General features: G+C 48.8%; 1 protein-coding gene across 1 annotated transcript in view; it reads left to right on the plus strand.

Moving 5' to 3' along the window:
* The first annotated feature begins 605 nt into the window (after positions 1–605).
* Positions 606–19,911, plus strand: part of LOC144499237 (myosin-binding protein C, cardiac-type-like) — a 146,172-nt gene continuing 126,866 nt past the window's right edge. Inside the window, exon 1 of the mRNA XM_078221356.1 lies at positions 606–699. Coding sequence (XP_078077482.1) covers positions 606–699 — 94 coding nt within the window. The remainder of the gene's footprint in view (positions 700–19,911) is intronic.

Consider the following 19,911-nt stretch of genomic DNA (forward strand, 5'->3'; position numbering starts at 1 on the left):
CGTAAGGCTCACCGGCCTGTAATTACCTGGATTATCCTTGCTACCCTTAAACAAAGGAACAACATTTGCTATTCTCCAATCCTCTCGGACCTCCCTTGTAGCCAGTGAGGATACAAAAATTTCTCTCAAGGCCCCAGCAATTTCTTCCCTTGCCTCTCTCAGTAGTCTGGGGTATATCCCATCAGGCCCTGGGGACTTGTCTACCTTAATGTTTCTCAAGAACCCCAATACCTCCTTGTTTTTGATCTCAACATGACTCAAACTATCTACACGCCCTTCCCCAGACTCATCATCCACCAAGTCCTTCCCTTTGGTGAATACTGATGCAAAGTACTCATTTAATTACTCGCCCATTTCCTCTGGCTCCACTGATAGATTCCCTCCCCTGTTCTTGAGTGGGCCAATCCTCTTCCTGGCTACCCTCTTGCTCTTTATATATGTATAAAAAGCCTTGGGAGTTTCCTCAATCCTGCTGGCCTAATACTTTTCATTACCTCTTTTAGCCCTCCTTACTCCTTGCTTAATTTTCTTCCTACTTTCCTTGTATTCCGCACTTGCTTTGGCTGTCCCACTGGGTCTCCTGCAAGCTCTTGAGCCTCTCAGCCATGGGCCGCAAAATCGTGAGAAGCTTGTTCAGTCCCTCAACTGTGGCCCGCTGTGACTCGGCCACGGCCCTCCCAGACTCCGCTGTGGCCTTCTGTGACTTGGCCATTGCTTGGAGCCTGCTACTCATGGTGAGAATCCCCTGCCCCAGGCTTTCCACTGCAGATACCACTGTTGAAGTGTTGGCCTGGAAACCACACAAGACAGGCATCAGCTGGTCCGTCTGAAAGCTTTGGGACTCCTCCCAACAGCCTTGCAGTCGGTCCAGTGTGGCCTTCAGCCCCTCCTGCATTCCCTGGCTCTGTTGCTGCATCTCCAGCAGCTGAGGGAGATGTGATCTCAGAGGCTCAGCATGTAGCCTGGGGCCAGCTGAGTCCTCACTTCCGGCAGACCCCTGCATGCCAGAGGCCTCGGACGTTCCCTCCTCCACCCGATGTACATTATCAGATGTGTCGTGCTCACCAGAGAGTAACCCAAAAACCTCACCACTAACTGGACTCACCAACGTGTCAGTATCTGGGATGGTGAACTGCGAGGTGGAAGTTGACGCCAAAACGGTGACATAATTGGAGGTCCCTTCACCCATATCCTCCGAGGACTCCTCCGAGCTGTCTGAAGCAGGATGGGCGGGAACTGCGGTGGGGGCCATGATGTCAGATGGCCCCGGGGCGTCTGGATATGTCCCTGCAACACAGGACACAAGGTTACGTGCAAGGGAGGGAGAGGAATCAGTGATGCAAAAAACTTGATTCACATTTCTCCATTAAATGTGAACAAAGCACAAAGAAGATTACATCACAGGAACTGGCCCTTCAGCCCACCAAGCCTGCAGCACCAGGCTATCCATTTCCATTGTCACTTCCTACCCTTCCAGGACCACATGCAAAGAACAAAGAACAAAGAACAGTACAGCACAGGAAACAGGCCCTTCGGCCCTCCAAGCCTGTGCCGCTCCTTGGTCCAACTAGACCAATCGTTTGTATCCCTCCATTCCCAGGCTGCTCATGTGACTATCCAGGTAAGTCTTAAACGATGTCAGCGTGCCTGCCTCCACCACCCTACTTGGCAGCGCATTCCAGGCCCCCACCACCCTCTGTGTAAAAAACGTCCCTCTGATATCTGAGTTATACTTCGCCCCTCTCAGCTTGAGCCCGTGACCCCTCGTGATCGTCACCTCCGACCTGGGAAAAAGCTTCCCACTGTTCACCCTATCTATACCCCTCATAATCTTGTATACCTCTATTAGATCTCCCCTCATTCTCCGTCTTTCCAAGGAGAACAACCCCAGTCTACCCAATCTCTCCTCATAGCTAAGACCCTCCATACCAGGCAACATCCTGGTAAACCTTCTCTGCACTCTCTCCAATGCCTCCACGTCCTTCTGGTAGTGCGGCGACCAGAACTGGACGCAGTACTCCAAATGTGGCCTAACCAGCGTTCTATACAGCTGCAACATCAGACTCCAGCTTTTATACTCTATACCCCGTCCTATAAAGGCAAGCATACCATATGCCTTCTTCACCACCTTCTCCACCTGTGTTGCCACCTTCAAGGATTTGTGGACTTGCACACCTAGGTCCCTCTGTGTTTCTATACTCCTGATGACTCTGCCATTTATTGTATAACTCCTCCCTACATTATTTCTTCCAAAATGCATCACTTTGCATTTATCCGGATTAAATTCCATCTACCACCTCTCCGCCCAATTTTCCAGCCTATCTATATCCTGCTGTATTGCCCGACAATGCTCTTCGCTATCCGCAATTCCAGCCATCTTCGTGTCATCCGCAAACTTGCTGATTACACCAGTTACACCTTCTTCCAAATCATTTATATATATCACAAATAGCAGAGGTCCTAGTACAGAGCCCTGCGGAACACCACTGGTCACAGACCTCCAGCCGGAAAAAGACCCTTCGACCACTACCCTCTGTCTCCTATGGCCAAGCCAGTTCTCCACCCATCTAGCCACTTCTCCTTGTATCCCATGAGCCTTAACCTTCTTAACCAACCTGCCATGTGGGACTTTGTCAAATGCCTTACTGAAATCCATATAGACGACATCCACGGCCCTTCCTTCATCAACCGTTTTTGTCACTTTCTCAAAAAACTCCACCAAATTTGTAAGGCACGACCTCCCTCTTACAAAACCATGCTGTCTGTCACTAATGAGATTGTTCCGTTCTAAATGCACATACATCCTGTCTCTAAGAATCCTCTCCAACAACTTCCCTACCACGGACGTCAAGCTCACCGGCCTATAATTTCCTGGGTTATCCCTGCTACCCTTCTTAAACAACGGGACCACATTCGCTATCCTCCAATCCTCAGGGACCTCACCCGTGTCCAAAGAAGCGACAAAGATTTCCGTCAGAGGCCCAGCAATTTCACCTCTCGTCTCCCTGAGCAGTCGAGGATAGATGCCATCAGGCCCTGGGGCTTTGTCAGTTTTAATGTTCCCTAAAAAACCTAACACTTCCTCTCTTGTAATGGAGATTTTCTCTAACGGGTCAACACCTCCCTCCGAGACACTCCCGGTTAACACGCCCCTCTCCTTCGTGAATACCGATGCAAAGTATTCATTTAGGATCTCCCCTATTCCCTTGGGTTCTAAGCATAATTCCCCTCCTTTGTCCCTGAGAGGTCCGATTTTCTCCCTGACAACTCTTTTGTTCCTAACGTATGAATAGAATGCCTTAGGATTCTCCTTAATCCTGCCTGCCAAGAACATCTCGTGACCTCTTTTTGCCCTTCTAACTCCCCGTTTGAGATCTTTCCTACTCTCTCTGTATTCCTCCAGAGCTCCATCTGTTTTCAGTTGCCTGGACTTAACGTACGCCTCCCTTTTCATTTTAATCAGATCCTCAATTTCCCTGGTTATCCACGGCTCTCGAATCCTACCTTTCCTATCTTTCCTTTTTACAGGCACATGCCTATCCTGCAGCCTTATCAATAGTTCCTTAAAAGACTCCCACATGCCAGACGCGGACTTACCCTCAAACATCCTCTCCCAATCAACATCCACCAATTCCTGCCTAATCCGGCTATAGTCAGCCTTCCCCCAATTTAGCACCCTGCCCGTAGGACAGCACTCATCCTTGTCCATTACTATCCTAAAGTTAACAGAGTTGTGGTCACTATTTGCCACATGTTCCCCTACCGAAACTTTGACGACCTGACCGGGCTCATTTCCCAGAACTAGGTCCAGTATAGCCCCCTCTCTAGTCGGGCTATCTACATACTGTTCCAAAGAACCTTCCAGTACGCATTTTACAAATTCCTCCCCGTCCGGACCCCCAGCTCTAAGCACTTTCCAGTCTGTGCCAGGGAAATTAAAGTCCCCCACTACAACCTCACGATGCTCCACTTCTCCAGCTTCCACCCTAAACACGTTAAAGAAGCCATCCCCTACGGACAAGCCCTCCGTATACACAGGATCTGCTCGGATGAGGAGGATCGCAACAGACACCTCCAGACACTGAAAGATGCCCTCATAAGAACAGGATATGGCGCTCGACTCATTGATCAACAGTTCCAACGCGCCACAGCGAAAAACCGCACCGACCTCCTCAGAAGACAAACACGGGACACAGTGGACAGAGTACCCTTCGTTGTCCAGTACTTCCCCGGAGCGGAGAAGCTACGGCATCTCCTCCGGAGCCTTCAACATGTCATTGATGAAGACGAACATCTCGCCATCCCCACACCCCCACTTCTTGCCTTCAAACAACTGCACAACCTCAAACAGACCATTGTCCGCAGCAAACTACCCAGCCTTCAGGAGAACAGTGACCATGACACCACACAACCCTGCCACAGCAACCTCTGCAAGACGTGCCGGATCATCGACACAGATGCCATCATCTCACGTGAGAACACCATCCACCAGGTACACGGTACATACTCTTGCAACTCGGCCAACGTTGTCTACCTGATACGCTGCAAGAAAGGATGTCCCGAGGCATGGTACATTGGGGAAACTATGCAGACGCTGCGACAACGGATGAATGAACACCACTCGACAATCACCAGGCAAGACTGTTCTCTTCCTGTTGGGGAGCACTTCAGCGGTCACGGGCATTCGGCCTCTGATATTCGGGTAAGCGTTCTCCAAGGCGGCCTTCGCGACACACGACGGCGCAGAGTCGCTGAGCAGAAACTGATAGCCAAGTTCCGCACACACGAGGACGGCCTCAACCGGGATATTGGGTTCATGGCACACTATTTGTAACCCCCACAGAGTTTCACTGGCTGTCTTGTCTGGAGACAATACACATCTTTTTAGCCTGTCTTGATGCTCTCTCCACTCACGTTGTTTTGTTTCTTAAAGACTTGATGAGTTGTAAGTATTCGCATTCCAACCATTATTCATGTAAATTAAGTCTGTGTCTTTATATGCTCTGTTTGTGAACAGAATTCCCACTCACCTGAAGAAGGGGCTTGCAGCTCCGAAAGCTTGTGTGGCTTTTGCTACCAAATAAACCTGTTGGACTTTAACCTGGTGTTGTTGAACTTCTTACTGAGACAGAAGAAGCCATGGAAGAAATGATGGCATGACTCCTGCAGAGTATCAGGTGGTGGCCCTTAGAGGGCAAGCGCATTTGCTACCCTTGGGGAGGTAGGAAGGAGGTGCTTGGGGGGTCAGGGGTTGGATGCATGCAGGGTGCTGGGGATGGGAGAATCTGGAGGCGGTTTGGGGGAAGAAGGGCGGCACGGTAGCACAGTGGTCAGCACTGCTGCTTCACAGCTCCAGGGTCCCGGGTTCGATTCCCGGCTTGGGTCACTGTCTGTGTGGAGTTTGCACATTCTCCTCGTGTCTGCGTGGGTTTCCTCCGGGTGCTCCGGTTTCCTCCCACAGTCCAAAGATGTACGGGTTAGGTTGATTGGCCGTGCTAAAATTGCCCCTTAGTGTCCTGAGATGCGTAGGTTAGAGGGATTAGTGGGTAAATATGTAGGGATAGGGCCTGGGTGGAATTGTGGTCGGTGCAGACTCAATGGGCCAAATGGCCTCTTTCTGCACTGTAGGGATTCTATGATCTGTGATGCAAGATGGGGTTAAGCACTCACCCTTGCTGCCCGGATGAGGTCATTGACCTTCTTGCGGCACTGTGTCCCTGTTCTGGGGGCCAGTGCCATGGCACTGACCAAGGCAGCAACTACCTCCCAGGCCACACTGCCATCAGAACCCCTGGGTTGGCATCCTCCTGGGGGGAAGAGTGTCCTCCCTCGCCTCTGCCACATCTACTAGACTCCCGAGGTTCCCCTCAGTAAATCGGGGGGCTTGTCATGTGCACATTTTTTTCCTGCACTGCCTGCCTGCCTGTCCATCCTTGTGTTTTTAATGGAGCTGCCCCTCGTTAGGGCAGATCAGCTGCAGGCAGTTTGGCAGAGCATTCCAGCAAGTTCCATGCAGTTTGCTTGTTAGCATTGAGGGGAAGGCAAGTGAGCAGTTGCAGCTGTGCTGATGGGGGAGGGCGGGTGGATCAGTGCCTCAATGATTGGGGGCAGGGGAGAGAGAGGGAGATGTCACACAGCTATGGGAGTCCGGAGGAGATGGGGGCCTTGTGCGGGAGGGTTCAGGGTGGGGGTGAGGGGGATCACTCTGCCTGATATCGTTCGGGGGGAGGGTGTATATCTCTGCCTGAGATTGGTGGTGGGAAAACGGGGTCTGCTGCCACTCTGCCTGAGTTCAGGGTGGGGGGAAGAGGGGGGTGTCCGCTGCCACTCTGTCTGAGATCAGTGGGGGGGAATGGGGGGAGGGGCCCGCGATCTGGGTGGTGGAGTGGGTGGGGGGATAACGCGGTCAGTAATACTGTGAGGGTTGGATAATGTCTGTGAGGGCCAGGAGGAGGCATTATCCAGCCTGGGAGGGATGTGGTAGGGGAGCAGCATTCTATTATTTCTTTTCTGCGCATGCGCAGTTGGAGGTGCCAATCAGAGCTGCGAGGTTTTGGACACGTTAAGCCCCACCCACAGGCTTGTGCAGCACACTTCGGAATCGCTGATATTTTTTCCGGCAGAGTGCGTATGGGGGCACCTCAGAACAGGCCTAAAAGTCAGATCTGAAACACTCCCAGTTTCAAGTCTGCCCAGCACTTGAAATCAAAATGGCAAAATATGGCCCTCTTTCTCTGTTATTCACACACTCTCTCTACTAATGAAAAGTGGAACTTTTTCAAGGAACAAATACTGGGTGTCCTTGATAGGTATGTCCCTGTCAGGCAGGGAGGAAATGGCCGAGTGAGGGAACCATGGTTCACGAAAGAGGTGGAATGTCTTGCAAAAAGGAAGAGGGAATCTTATGTAGGGATGAGGAAACAAGGTTCAGATGGCTCGATCGAGGGTTACAAGTGAGCAAGGATTGAGCTGAAAAAGGGGCTGAGGAGAGCTAGGAGGGGGCATGAGAAGTCCTTGGTGGGTCGGATCAAGGAAAACCCCAAGGCTTTTTACTCTTATGTGAGGAATAAAAGAATGACCAGGGTGAGGTTAGGTTCGGTCAAGGACAGTAGTGGGAACTTGTGTATGGAGTCAGTAGAGATAGGAGAAGTGATGAATGAGTACTTTTCTTCAGTGTTCACCAAGGAGAGGGGCCATGTTTTTGAGGCAGAGAAGGTGTTACAGGCTAATAGGCTGGAGGAAATAGATGTTCGGAGGGAGGATGTACTAGCAGTTTTGAATAAACTGAAGGTTGATAAGTCCCCTGGGCCTGATGAAATATATCCCAGGATTCTTTGGGAGGCAAGGGATGAGATTGCAGAGCCTTTGGCTTTGATCTTTGGGTCCTCACTGTCCACGGGGATGGTGCCAGAGGACTGGTGAGTGGCGAATGTTGTTCCTCTGTTTAAGAAAGGGAATAGAAATGACCCTGGTAATTATAGGCCGACTAGTCTTACTTCGGTGGTTGATAAGTTGATGGAAAAGGTCCTTAGGGATGGGATTTACGACCATTTAGAAAGATGCGGATTAATCCGGGATAGTCAGCACGGATTCGTGAAGGCCAAGTCGTGCCTCACAAATTTGATAGAATTTTTTGAGGAGGTAACTAAGTGTGTTGATGAAGGTAGAGCAATTGATGTCATATACATGGATTTTAGTAAGGCGTTTGATAAGGTCCCCCATGGTCAGCTTATGATGAAAGTAAGGAGGTGTGGGATAGAGGGAAAGTTGGTCGATTGGATAGGTAACTGGCTATCTGATCGAAGACAGAGGGTGGTGGTGGATGGAAATTTTCGAACTGGAGGCAGGTTGCTAGAGGAGTGCCACAGGGATTAGTGCTTGGTCCTCTGCTATTTGTGATTTTTATTAATGACTTAGAGGAGGGGGCTGAAGGGTGGATCAGTAAATTTGCTGATGACACCAAGATTGGTGGAGTAGTGGATGAGGTGGAGGGCTGTTGTCGACTGCAAAGAGACAGAGATAGGATGCAAAGCTGGGCTGAAAAATGGCAGATGGAGTTTAACCCTGATAAATGTGAGGTGATTCATTTTGGTAGGACAAATTTAAATGTGGATTACAGGGTCAAAGGTAGGGTTCTGATGACTGTGGAGGAACAGAGAGATCTTGGGGTCCATATGAAATATGAAGACAGAAGGCAGCAAATTAGAGGAGTAAATTGGAAGGAGGTATTCTCGGGGAAATCTATTGAAGAGAGGTGGCAGTTTTTCAAGGAATGTCTGTCTAGGGTTCTACAGGACAATGTTCCGAGCAGACAGGGAGGAGTTGGTAGGTTAAAGGAACCGTGGTGCACGAAAGCTGTGCGGGACTTAGTCGAGAAGAAAAGGAAAGCGTACAAAAGGTTCAGAGAGCTTGGCGAAGATAGGGATCCAGATGAGTATACGGCTTGTAGGAAGGGACTAAAGAAGGAAATTAGGAGAGCCAGAAGGGGTCACGAGAAGGCCTTGGCAAGTAGAATTAAGGAAAACCCTAAGGCGTTCTATAAATATGTGAAGAGTAAAAGGATGAGACGTGAAGGAATAGGGCCTATAAAAGGTGAAGGCGGGAAAATCTGTACGGAATCAGTAGAAATGGCAGAGGTGCTTAATGAGTATTTTGCCTCGGTTTTCACAGAGGAGACGGACATGGGTGGATGTACTGTGGGCTTGCAGTGGACTGAAAAGATTGAGTATGTGGAATTTAACAAAGAGGTTGTGCTGGAATCTTTGAATGGCATCAAGACAGATAAGTCACCGGGTCCGGATGGGATGTACCCCAGGTTACTGTGGGAGGCGAGGGAAGAGATTGCAGAGCCTCTGGCAATGATCTTTGCGTCGTCGATGGAGATGGGAGAGGTGCCGGAGGATTGCGGATGTGGTTCCTATTTTCAAGAAAGGGAATAGGGATAGCCCAGGAAATTACTGACCGGTGAGTCTAACCTCAGTGGTTGGTAAGCTGATGGAGAAGATCCTGAGGGACAAGATTTATGAGCATTTGGAGAGGTTGAGTATGCTCAAGAATACTCAGCATGGCATTGTCAAAGGCAGATCATGCCTTACGAGCCTAGTGGAGTTCTTCGAAAATGTGACTAAACACATTGACGAAGGGAAAGCGGTAGATGTGGTTTGTATGGATTTTAGCAAGGCGTTCGATAAGGTCCCCCATGCAAGACTTCCAGACAAAGTGAGGGGGCATGGGATCCAAGGGGCTGCTGCCCTGTGGATCCAGGACTGGCTTGCCCAAAGGATACAGTAAGAACTCTCACAACACCAGGTTAAAGTCCAACAGGTTTATTTGGCAGCAAATACCATAAGCTTTCGGAGCGCTGCTCCTTCGTCAGATGGAGTGGAAATGTGCTCTCAAACAGTGCACACTGGAGCAAGCTGAGAGGGAGAGATTAATTGAATTGTTTATTTATTTAATTAGTCAGCTGGTGTTGGTTTTTATTTGGCCTTTACTTTTGCAGTAGAATTTTAAGTTCAAAGTGAAAACTGGAAGGGGGCTGCTAAGGAGTCTGGGAAGGGTTTTTATTTTAACTTTAAAAGTCAGTTACCTGGGAGGTTCCCCCTCATTGTTCCACTGGAGCAAGCTGAGAGGGAGTGATTGGAGGCAGCAGTGCTGGTGAGAGATTAATTGAATTGTTTATTTATTTAATTAGTCAGCGAGTGTGTGTGTTTTTTTTTGGCCTTTACTTTTGCAGTAGAATTTTAAGTTTAAAGTGAAAACTGGAAGTGGGCTGCTAAGGAGTCTGGGAAGGGTTTTTTAAGCGCGTGAAGTATAAAAGGTAGGCTGCAGTATACAGCGGGCAGCGTCGGGAGCGGGCAGTGGAGTGAGTGGGAAGCAGAGTGTGAGCCATAAGGCTTTGGCTCACAGGGCTGGAGTGAGTGGGAAGCAGAGTGTGAGCTATAAGGCTTTGGCTCACAGGGCTTAGGCAGAAAGGACGAGCAGAGGTGAGTTTAAATTCATTTCTGCACTTTCTACCTGGTACTAGCAAGGTATCTAGAGGGGATGGGTGTGCAGGCAGTGCTATGTTCCTCTTGCACTATGTTTGAGGTGAGGGACGACGACAGTGTCCCTGCTGATTACACCTGTGGGAAGTGCACCCATCTGCAGCTCCTCCAAAACCGTGTTAGGGAACTGGAGCTGGAGTTGGATGAACTTAGAACATAGAACATAGAAAGCCACAGCACAAACAGGCCCTTCGGCCCACAAGTTGCGCTGATCATATCCCTACCTCTAGGCCTATCTATAGCCCTCAATCCCATTAAATCCCATGTACTCATCCAGAAGTCTCTTAAAAGACCCCAACGAGTTTGCCTCCACCACCACCGACGTCAGCCGATTCCACTCACCCACCATCCTCTGAGTGAAAAACTTACCCCTGACATCTCCTCTGTACCTACCCCCCAGCACCTTAAACCTGTGTCCTCTCGTAGCAACCATTTCAGCCCTTGGAAATAGCCTCTGAGAGTCTACCCTATCCAGACCTCTCAACATCTTGTAAACCTCTATCAGGTCACCTCTCATCCTTCGTCTCTCCAGGGAGAAGAGACCAAGCTCCCTCAACCTATCCTCATAAGGCATGCCCCCCAATCCAGGCAACATCCTTGTAAATCTCCTCTGCACCCTTTCAATGGCTTCAACATCTTTCCTGTAATGAGGTGACCAGAACTGCGCGCAGTACTCCAAGTGGGGTCTAACCAGGGTCCTATAAAGCTGCAGCATTATCTCCCGACTCCTAAACTCAATCCCTCGATTAATGAAGGCCAGTACGCCGTACGCCTTCTTGACCGCATCCTCCACCTGCGAGGCCGATTTAAGAGTCCTATGGACCCGGACCCCAAGGTCCTTCTGATCCTCTACACTGCTAAGAATGGTACCCTTCATATTATACTGCTGCTTCATCCCATTGGATCTGCCAAAATGGATCACTACACACTTATCCGGGTTGAAGTCCATCTGCCACTTCTCCGCCCAGTCTTGCATTCTATCTATGTCTCGCTGCAACTTCTGACATCCCTCCAAACTATCCACAACACCACCTACCTTGGTGTCGTCAGCAAACTTACCAACCCATCCCTCCACTTCCTCATCCAGGTCATTTATGAAAATGACAAACAGCAAGGGTCCCAGAACAGATCCCTGGGGCACTCCACTGGTCACTGACCTCCATGCAGAGAAAGACCCCTCCACAGCCACTCTCTGCCTTCTGCAGGCAAGCCAGTTCTGGATCCACAAGGCAACAGCCCCTTGGATCCCATGCCCTCTCACTTTCTCAAGAAGTCTTGCATGGGGGACCTTATCGAACACCTTGCTGAAGTCCATATAGACCACATCCACCGCTCTTCCTTCGTCAATGTGTTTGGTCACATTTTCAAAGAACTCAACCAGGCTCGTAAGGCACGACCTGCCCTTGACAAAGCCGTGCTGACTACTTTTGATCATACTAAACTTCTCTAGATGATCATGAATCCTGTCTCTCAGGATCCTCTCCATCAACTTACCAACCACTGAGGTTAGACTCACCGGTCGGTAATTTCCCGGGCTGTCCCTGTTCCCTTTCTTGAATATAGGGACCACATCTGCAATCCTCCAATCCTCCGGAACCTCTCCCGTCTCCATCGACGATGCAAAGATCATCGCCAAAGGCTCTGCAATCTCCTCCCTCGCCTCCCACAGTAACCTGGGGTACATCCCATCCGGTCCCGGCGACTTACCAACCTTGATGCCATTCAATAGTTCCAACACATCCTCTTTCTTTATGTCCACATGCTCGATCCTTTCTGTCCACCGCAAACCAGCAGTACAACCACCCAGATCCCTTTCCACCGTGAATACCGAGGTAAAGTATTCATTAAGCAGCTCCGCCATTTCTAACGGTTCCGCACAAACTTTTCCCCCTTCACCTTTTAAGGGTCCTATGCCTTCACATCTCATCCTTTTACTCTTGACATATTTGTAGAAAGCCTTGGGATTCTCCTTAATCTTACCCGCCAAGGTCTTCTCATGACCCCTTCTCGCTCTCCTAATTTCCTTCTTAAGCTCCTTCCTACATCCCGTATACTCCTCTAAATCCTTAACACCTCCTAGCTCTCTGAACCTTCTGTACGCCTCTCTTTTCTTATTCACCAGGTTCATCACAACCTTCGTGCACCACGGTTCCCGTACCCTACCAACACCCCCCTGTCTCATCGGAACGTTGTCATGCAGAGCTCCAGACAAACATTCCTTGAAAATCCTCCATTTTCCTTCGGTACTTTTCCCCAAGAATGCCTCCTTCCAATTTACCTGTCTAATTTCCTCCCTGATGACACTGTATTTCCCTTTACTCCAGAGAAACACTTTCCTAGCCTGCCTGATCCTATCTCTTTCCAATGCTATCGTGAAGGAGATAGAATTATGATCGCTATCCCCAAGATGCTCACCCACCGAGAGATCCTCCACCTGTCCAGGTTCATTAGCCAGCACCAGATCAAGTACAGCCTCTCCTCTAGTAGGCTTATCCACATACTGTGTCAGGAAACTCTCCTGGACACACCTAACAAACTCCTCTCCATCCAAACCCCTAGCCCTAGGGATATTCCAATCTATGTTTGGGAAATTAAAATCTCCCATCACGACAACTCTGTTATTCCTACATCTCTCCAGGATCTGTTTCCCCATCTGCTCCTCAACATCTCTGTTACTATTGGGCGGCCTATAGAAAACACCCAGCAAAGTTACCGACCCCTTCCTGTTCCTAACCTCCACCCACAGAGACTCCGTAGTCAATCCCTCCACGGCGTCCACCTTCTCTACAGCCGTGACACTATCCCTGATCAACAGTGCCACTCCCCCCCCTCTCTTGCCTCCCTCCCTGTCCTTCCTGAAACATCTAAAACCCGGCACCTGAAGCACCCAGTCCTGTCCCTGAGACATCCAAGTCTCCGTAATGGCCACCACATCACAATTCGAAGCAGCAATCCACGCTCTAAGCTCATCCACTTTATTCACTACACTCCTGGCATTAAAATAGACACATCTCAGACCTTCAGCCTGAGCACTTCCCTTCTCCATCACTCGTCTAACCTCCCTCTTACCCTGTCTACTGTTTAGGATCATTAGGGACACAGAGGTGGCCATAGACAGAAGCTTTAGGAATACAGTTACTCCGAGGAATGAAAACAGATGGGTGACGGTGAGAGGGGCTGGGAGGAAGCAGTCCGTGCAGGGATCCCCTGTGGTCGTTCCCCTTAGCAATAAGTATTCCGCTTTGGATACGGTTGAGGGGGATGACATACCAGTGGTGAGCCGCAGTGAGAGGATCTCCAGCACTGTGTCCGTCTCTGTGGCTCGGGAGGGTAAGGGGCAGAGCGGGAGGGCAATAGTTATTGGGGACTCGTTAGTTAGAGGGATAGATAGGAGGTTCTGTGGCAGCAAAAGAGACTCACGGATGGTATGTTGCCTACCGGATGCCAAGGTCCGTGACGTCTCAGACCGTGTTTTCCGGATTCTGAAGGGGGAGGGGAAACAGTCACAAGTCGTGGTACACATTGGTACCAATGACATAGGTAAGCGAAGGGACGGGGATTTAAAGCAGGAATTTCTGAAGCTGGGCTGGAAGCTGAGAGCCAAGACAAAACATGTGGTCATCTCTGGTACGTTGCCGGTGCCACGTGATAGCGAGTTGAGGAACAGGGAGAGAGTGCAGTTAAACATGTGGTTGCAGGGATGGTGTAGGAGGGAGGGTTTCAGATACGTGGATAATTGGAACACATTCTGGGGAAGGTGGGACCTGTACAAACAGGACGGGGTGCACCTGAACCAGAGGGGCACCAATATCCTAGGAGGGAAATTTGTTACGGCTCTTCAGGGGGGTTTAAACTAATTTGTCAGGGGAGTGGGAAAAGGAGTTGTAGTCCAGAAGTCAGTGAGAGTGGTGAGGTATTGGGGAAGGTATCAGGGTCAAGGGTGGGTACCGGTAGACAGGAAGGTGGGTTGAAGTGTGTCTACTTCAATGCAAGGAGCATCCGGAACAAGGTAGATGAACTTGGGGCGTGGATTGGTACTTGGGACTACGATGTTGTGGCCATTACAGAGGTGTGGGTAGAACAAGGACAGGAATGGTTGTTGGACGTTCCGGGGTATAGATGTTTCACTAAGTGTAGGGAAGCTGGTAAAAGAGGTGGAGGAGTGGCATTGTTAATCAAGGATAGTTTAACGGCTGCGGAAAGGCACTTCGAGGGGGATCTGCACACTGAGGTAATATGGGCTGAGGTTAGAAATAGGAAAGGAGCGGTCACGTTGTTAGGAGTTTACTATAGGCCCCCAAATAGTAATAGAGATGTGGAGGAAGAAATTGCTAAGCAGATTATGGAAATGTGTGGGGGTCACAGGGTAGTTGTCATGGGGGACTTTAACTTTCCAAATATTGATTGGAGCCTTTGTAGGTCAAACAGTTCGGATGGGGCAGTTTTTGTGCAGTGTGTGCAGGAGGGTTTCCTGACACAATATGTGGATAGGCCGACAAGAGGTGAGGCCACATTGGATTTGGTACTGGGAAATGAACCGGGCCAAGTGTTAGATTTGGTTGTGGGAGAGCACTTTGGAGATAGTGACCACAATTCGGTGTCTTTTGTTATTGCAATGGAGAGGGATAGGGCCGTACGGCAGGGCAAGGTTTACAATTGGGGGAGAGGTAATTATGATGCGATTAGGCAAGAATTAGGGGGCATAAGTTGGGAACAGAAACTGTCAGAGAAAGGAACTAATGAAAAGGGGCGGCACGGTAGCACAGTGGTTAGCACTGCTGCTTCACAGCTCCAGGGTCCCGGGTTCGATTCCCGACTCGGATCACTGTCTGTGTGGAGTTTGCACATTCTCCTCGTGTCTGCGTGGGTTTCCTCCGGGTGCTCTGGTTTCCTCCCACGGTCCAAAGATGTGTGGGTTAGGTTGATTGGCCGGGTTAAAAATTGCCCCTGAGATGCGTAGATTAGAGGGATTAGCAGGTAAATATGTGGGGGTAGGGCCTGGGTGGGATTGTGGTCGGTGCAGACTCGATGGGCCGAATGGCCTCCTTCTGCACTGTAGGGATTCTATGATTCTATGATTCTATGATTCTATGAAAAGTGGAACTTTTTCAAGGAACAAATACTGGATGTCCTTGATAGGTACGTCCCTGTCAGGCAGGGAGGAAATGGCCGAGTGAGGGAACCATGGTTCACGAAAGAGGTGGAATGTCTTGTGAAAAGGAAGAGGGAAGCTTATGTAGGGATGAGGAAACAAGGTTCAGATGGCTCGATTGAGGGTTACAAGTTAGCAAGGAATGAGCTGAAAAAGGGGCTTAGGAGAGCTAGGAGGGGACACGAGAAGTCCTTGGTGGGTCGGATCAAGGAAAACCCCAAGGCTTTTTACTCTTATGTGAGGAATAAAAGAATGGCCAGGGTGAGGTTAGGGCCGGTCAAGGACAGTAGTGGGAACTTGTGTATGGAGTCAGTAGAGATAGGCGAGGTGATGAATTAGTACTTTTCTTCAGTGTTCACCAAGGAGAGGGGCCATGTTTTTGAGGAAGAGAAGGTGTTACAGGCTAATAGGCTGGAGGAAATAGATGTTCGGAGGGAGGATGTCTTGGCAGTTTTGAATAAACTGAAGGTCGATAAGTCCCCTGGGCCTGATGAAATGTATCCTAGGATTCTTTGGGAGGCAAGGGATGAAATTGCAGAGCCTTTGGCTTTGATCTTTGGGTCCTCGCTGTCCACGGGGATGGTGCCAGAAGACTGGAGAATGGCGAATGTTGTTCCTCTGTTTAAGAAAGGGAATAGAAATTACCCTGGTAATTATAGACCGGTTAGTCTTACTTCGGTGGTTGGTAAATTGATGGAAAAGGTCCTTAGAGATGGGATTTACAACCATTTAGAAAGATGCGGATTAATCCGGGATAGTCAGCACGGATTCGTGAAGGCCAAGTCGTGTCTCACAAATTTGATAGAATTTTTTGAGGAGGTAACTAAGTGTGTTGATGAAGGTAGGGCAGTTGATGTCATATACATGGACTTTAGTAAGGCGTTTGATAAGGTCCCCCATGGTCGGCTTATGATGAAAGTGAGGAGGTGTGGGATAGAGGGAAAGTTGGCCGATTGGATAGGTAACTGGCTGTCTGATCGAAATGATGTGGAGATGCCGATGTTGGACTGGGGTAAGCACAGTAAGAAGTCCCACAACACTAGGTTAAAGTCCAACAGGTTTATTTGGTAGCAAATACCATAAGCTTTCGGAGCGCTGCCCCTTCGTCAGATGGAGTGAAAATCTGTTCTCTAACAGTGCACAGAGACACAACATCAAGTTACAGAATACTAATTAGAATGCAAATCTCTACAGCCAGCCAGGTCTTAAAGGTACAGATAATGTGGGTGGAGGGAACATTAAACACAGGTTAAAGAGATGTGTATTGTCTCCAGACAGAACAGCTAGTAAGATTCTGCAAGTCCAGGAGGCAAGCTGTGGGGGTTACTGATAATGTGACATAAATCCAACATCCCGGTTTAGGCCGTCCTCATGTGTGCGGAACTTGGCTATCAGTTTCTGCTCAGCGACTCTGCGCTGTCGTGTGTCCTCCAAGGCGGCCTTCACGACATACGACAGCGCAGAGTCGCTGAGCAGAAACTGATAGCCAAGTTCCGCACACATGAGGACGGCCTAAACCGGGATGTTGGATTTATGTCACATTGTCAGTAACCCCCACAGCTTGCCTCCTGAACTTGCAGAATCTTACTAGCTGTTCTGTCTGGAGACAATACACATCTCTTTAACCTGTGTTAAATGTTCCCTCCACCCACATTGTCTGTACCTTTAAGACCTGGCTGGCTGTAGGGATTCACATTCTAATCAGTATTCTGTAACTTGATTTTGTGTCTCTGTGCACTGTTTGAGAGCACATTTCCACTCCATCTGACGAAGGAGCAGCCCTCCAAAAGCTTATGGTATTTGCTACCAAATAAACCTGTTGGACTTTAACCTGGTGTTGTGAGACTTCTTACTGTGTTTACCCCAGTCCAACGCCGGCATCTCCACATCTTGCCCAAAGGAGGCAGAGAGTGTGTATAGATGGGTCTTTTTCTAATTGGAGGTCGGGCACTAGTGGTGTGCCCCAGGGATCTGTTCTGGGACCCTTGCTGTTTGTCATTTTCATAAATGATCTGGATGAGGAAGTGGAGGGATGTGTTGGTAAGTTTGCCGACGACATGAAGGTTGGTGGCGTTGTGGATAGTCTGAAGGGATGTCAGAAGTTACAGAAGGACATAGATAGGATGCAAGACTGGGCGGAGAAGTGGCAGATGGACTTCAACCCAGATAAATGCGTCGTGGTCCATTTTGGTAGGTCAAATGGGATGAAGGAGTACAATATAAAGGGAAAGACTCTTAGTACGGTAGAGGATCAGAAGGACCTTGGGGTCCGGGTCCATAGGACTCTAAAATCGGCCCAGCAGGTGGAGGAGGTGGTTAAGAAGGCGTATGGTGTGCTGGCCTTTATCAATCGCGGGATTGAGTTTAGGAGTCCGGGGATAATGATGCAGCTATATAAGACCCTCGTCAGACCCCACTTGGAGTACTGTGCTCAGTTCTGGTCGCCTCATTACAGGAAGGATGTGGAAAAGATTGAAAGGGTGCAGAGGAGATTTACAAGGATGTTGCCTGGATTGAGTGGCATGCCTTATGAGGATAGACTGAGGGAGCTCGGTCTTTTCTCCTCAGAGAGACGTAGGATGAGAGGAGACCTAATAGAGGTATATAAGATGTTGAGAGGCATAGATCGGGTGGACTCTCAGAGGCTTTTTCCCAGGGTGGAAATGGCTGCTACGAGAGGACACAGGTTTCAGGTGCTGGGGGGTAGGTACAGGGGAAATGTTAGGGGGAAGTTTTTCACACAGAGGGTGGTGGGCGAGTAGAATCGGCTGCCGTCAGTGGTGGTGGAGGCAAACTCAATAGGGTCTTTTAAGAGACTCCTGGATGAGTACATGGGACTTAATAGGATGGAGGGTTATAGGTAGGCCTAAAAGGTGGGGATATGTTCGGCACAACTTGTGGGGCCGAAGGGCCTGTTTTTGTGCTGTCGTTTTCTATGTTTCTCTGTTTCTATATCCACAGATCTCTGAAGGTTGCCACTCAAGTGGATAGAGCGGTGAAGAAGGCCGATAGTGTGTTAGCTTTTATTAAGAGGGGGTTGGAGTTTAAGAGCCGTGGGGTTATGCTGCAACTGTACAGGACCTTGGTGAGACCACATTTGGAATATTGTGTGCAGTTCTGGTCACCTCACTATAAGAAGGATGTGGAAGCGCTGGAAAGTGTGCAAAGGAGTAAATACCAGGATGCTGCCTGGTTTGGAGGGTAGGTCTTATGAGGAAAGGTTGAGGGAGCTAGGGCTGTTCTCTCTGGAGCGGAGGAGGTTGAGGGGAGACTTAATAGAGGTTTATAAAATGATGAAGGGGATAGGTAGACTGAACGTTCAAAGACTATTTCCTCGGGTGTATGGAGCTATTACAAGGGGGCATAACTATAGGGTTCTTGGTGGGAGATATAGGAAGGATGTCCAAGGGAGGTTCTTTACTCAGAGAGTGGTTGGGGTGTGGAATGGACTGCCTGCAGTGATAGTGGAGTCAGACAGTTTAGGAACATTTAAGCGGTTATTGGATAGGCACGTGGAGCACACCAGGATGATAGGGAGTGGGATAGCTTGATCTTGGTTTCAGATAAAGCTCGGCACAACATCGTGGGCCGAAGGGCCTGTTCTGTGCTGTACTGTTCTATGTTCTATCTCTGTGTTATTCACACACTCTCTCTATCTCTGTGTAATTCACGCACTCTCTCTGTCTGTGTTATTTACACACTCTCTCTATCTCTCTGTTCTTCACACACTGTCTCTATCTCTGTGTTATTCACACACTCTCTCTATCTCTGTTATTCACACACTCTCTCTATCTGTGTTATTCACACACTCTCTCTATCTGTGTCATTCACACTCTCTCTATCTCTGTGTTATTCACACACTCTCTCTCTATCTTATTCAAACACTCTCTCTATCTCTGTTATTCACACACTCTCTCTCTGTGTTATTCTATCTCTCTCTCCCTGTCTGTGTTATTCTCTCTCGCTCTGTGTGTTATTCTATCTGTCTCTCTCTGTGTTATTCTATCTCTCTCTCTGTGTTATTCTATCTCTCTCTCCCTGTCTGTGTTATTCTCTCTCGCTCTGTGTGTTATTCTATCTGTCTCTCTCTGTGTTATTCTCTCTCTCTCTCTGTGTTACTCTATCTCTCTCTCTCTGTGTTATTCTATCTCTCTCTGTGTTATTGAATCTCTCTCTCTGTGTTATTCTTTCTCTCTCTCTGTGTTATTCTATCTCTCTCTCTGTGTTATTCTATCTCTCTCTCTGTGTTATTCTATCTCTCTCTCTCTCTGTGTTATTCTAACGCTCTCTCTCACTCTGTTATTCTCTCTCTCTCTCTTCTGTTATTCTATCTCTCTCTCTCTCTCTGGGTGTTATTCTATCTCTCCCTCTCTCTCTGGGTGTTATTCTATCTCTCCCTCTCTGTGCGTTATTCTATCTCTCTCTCCCTGTGTTATTCTATCTCTCTCTCTGTGTTATTCTATCTCTCTCTCTCTGTGTTATTCTCTCTCTCTCTCTCTCTATCTCTCTGTTATTCCATCTCTCTCTCTCTCTCTGTGTTAGTCTATCTCTCTCTCTCTGTGTTATTCTATCACTCTCTCTCACTGTGTTATTCTATCTCTCCCTCTCTCGGCGTTATTCTATCTCTCTCTCTCTCTCTCTCTCTGTGTTATTCTCTCTCTCTCTATCTCTCTGTTATTCCATCTCTCTCTCTCTCTCTCTGTGTTAGTCTAT

Source organism: Mustelus asterias, chromosome 9, assembly GCF_964213995.1.
Source record: "Mustelus asterias chromosome 9, sMusAst1.hap1.1, whole genome shotgun sequence".
NCBI classification, from domain to species: Eukaryota; Metazoa; Chordata; class Chondrichthyes; order Carcharhiniformes; family Triakidae; genus Mustelus; species Mustelus asterias.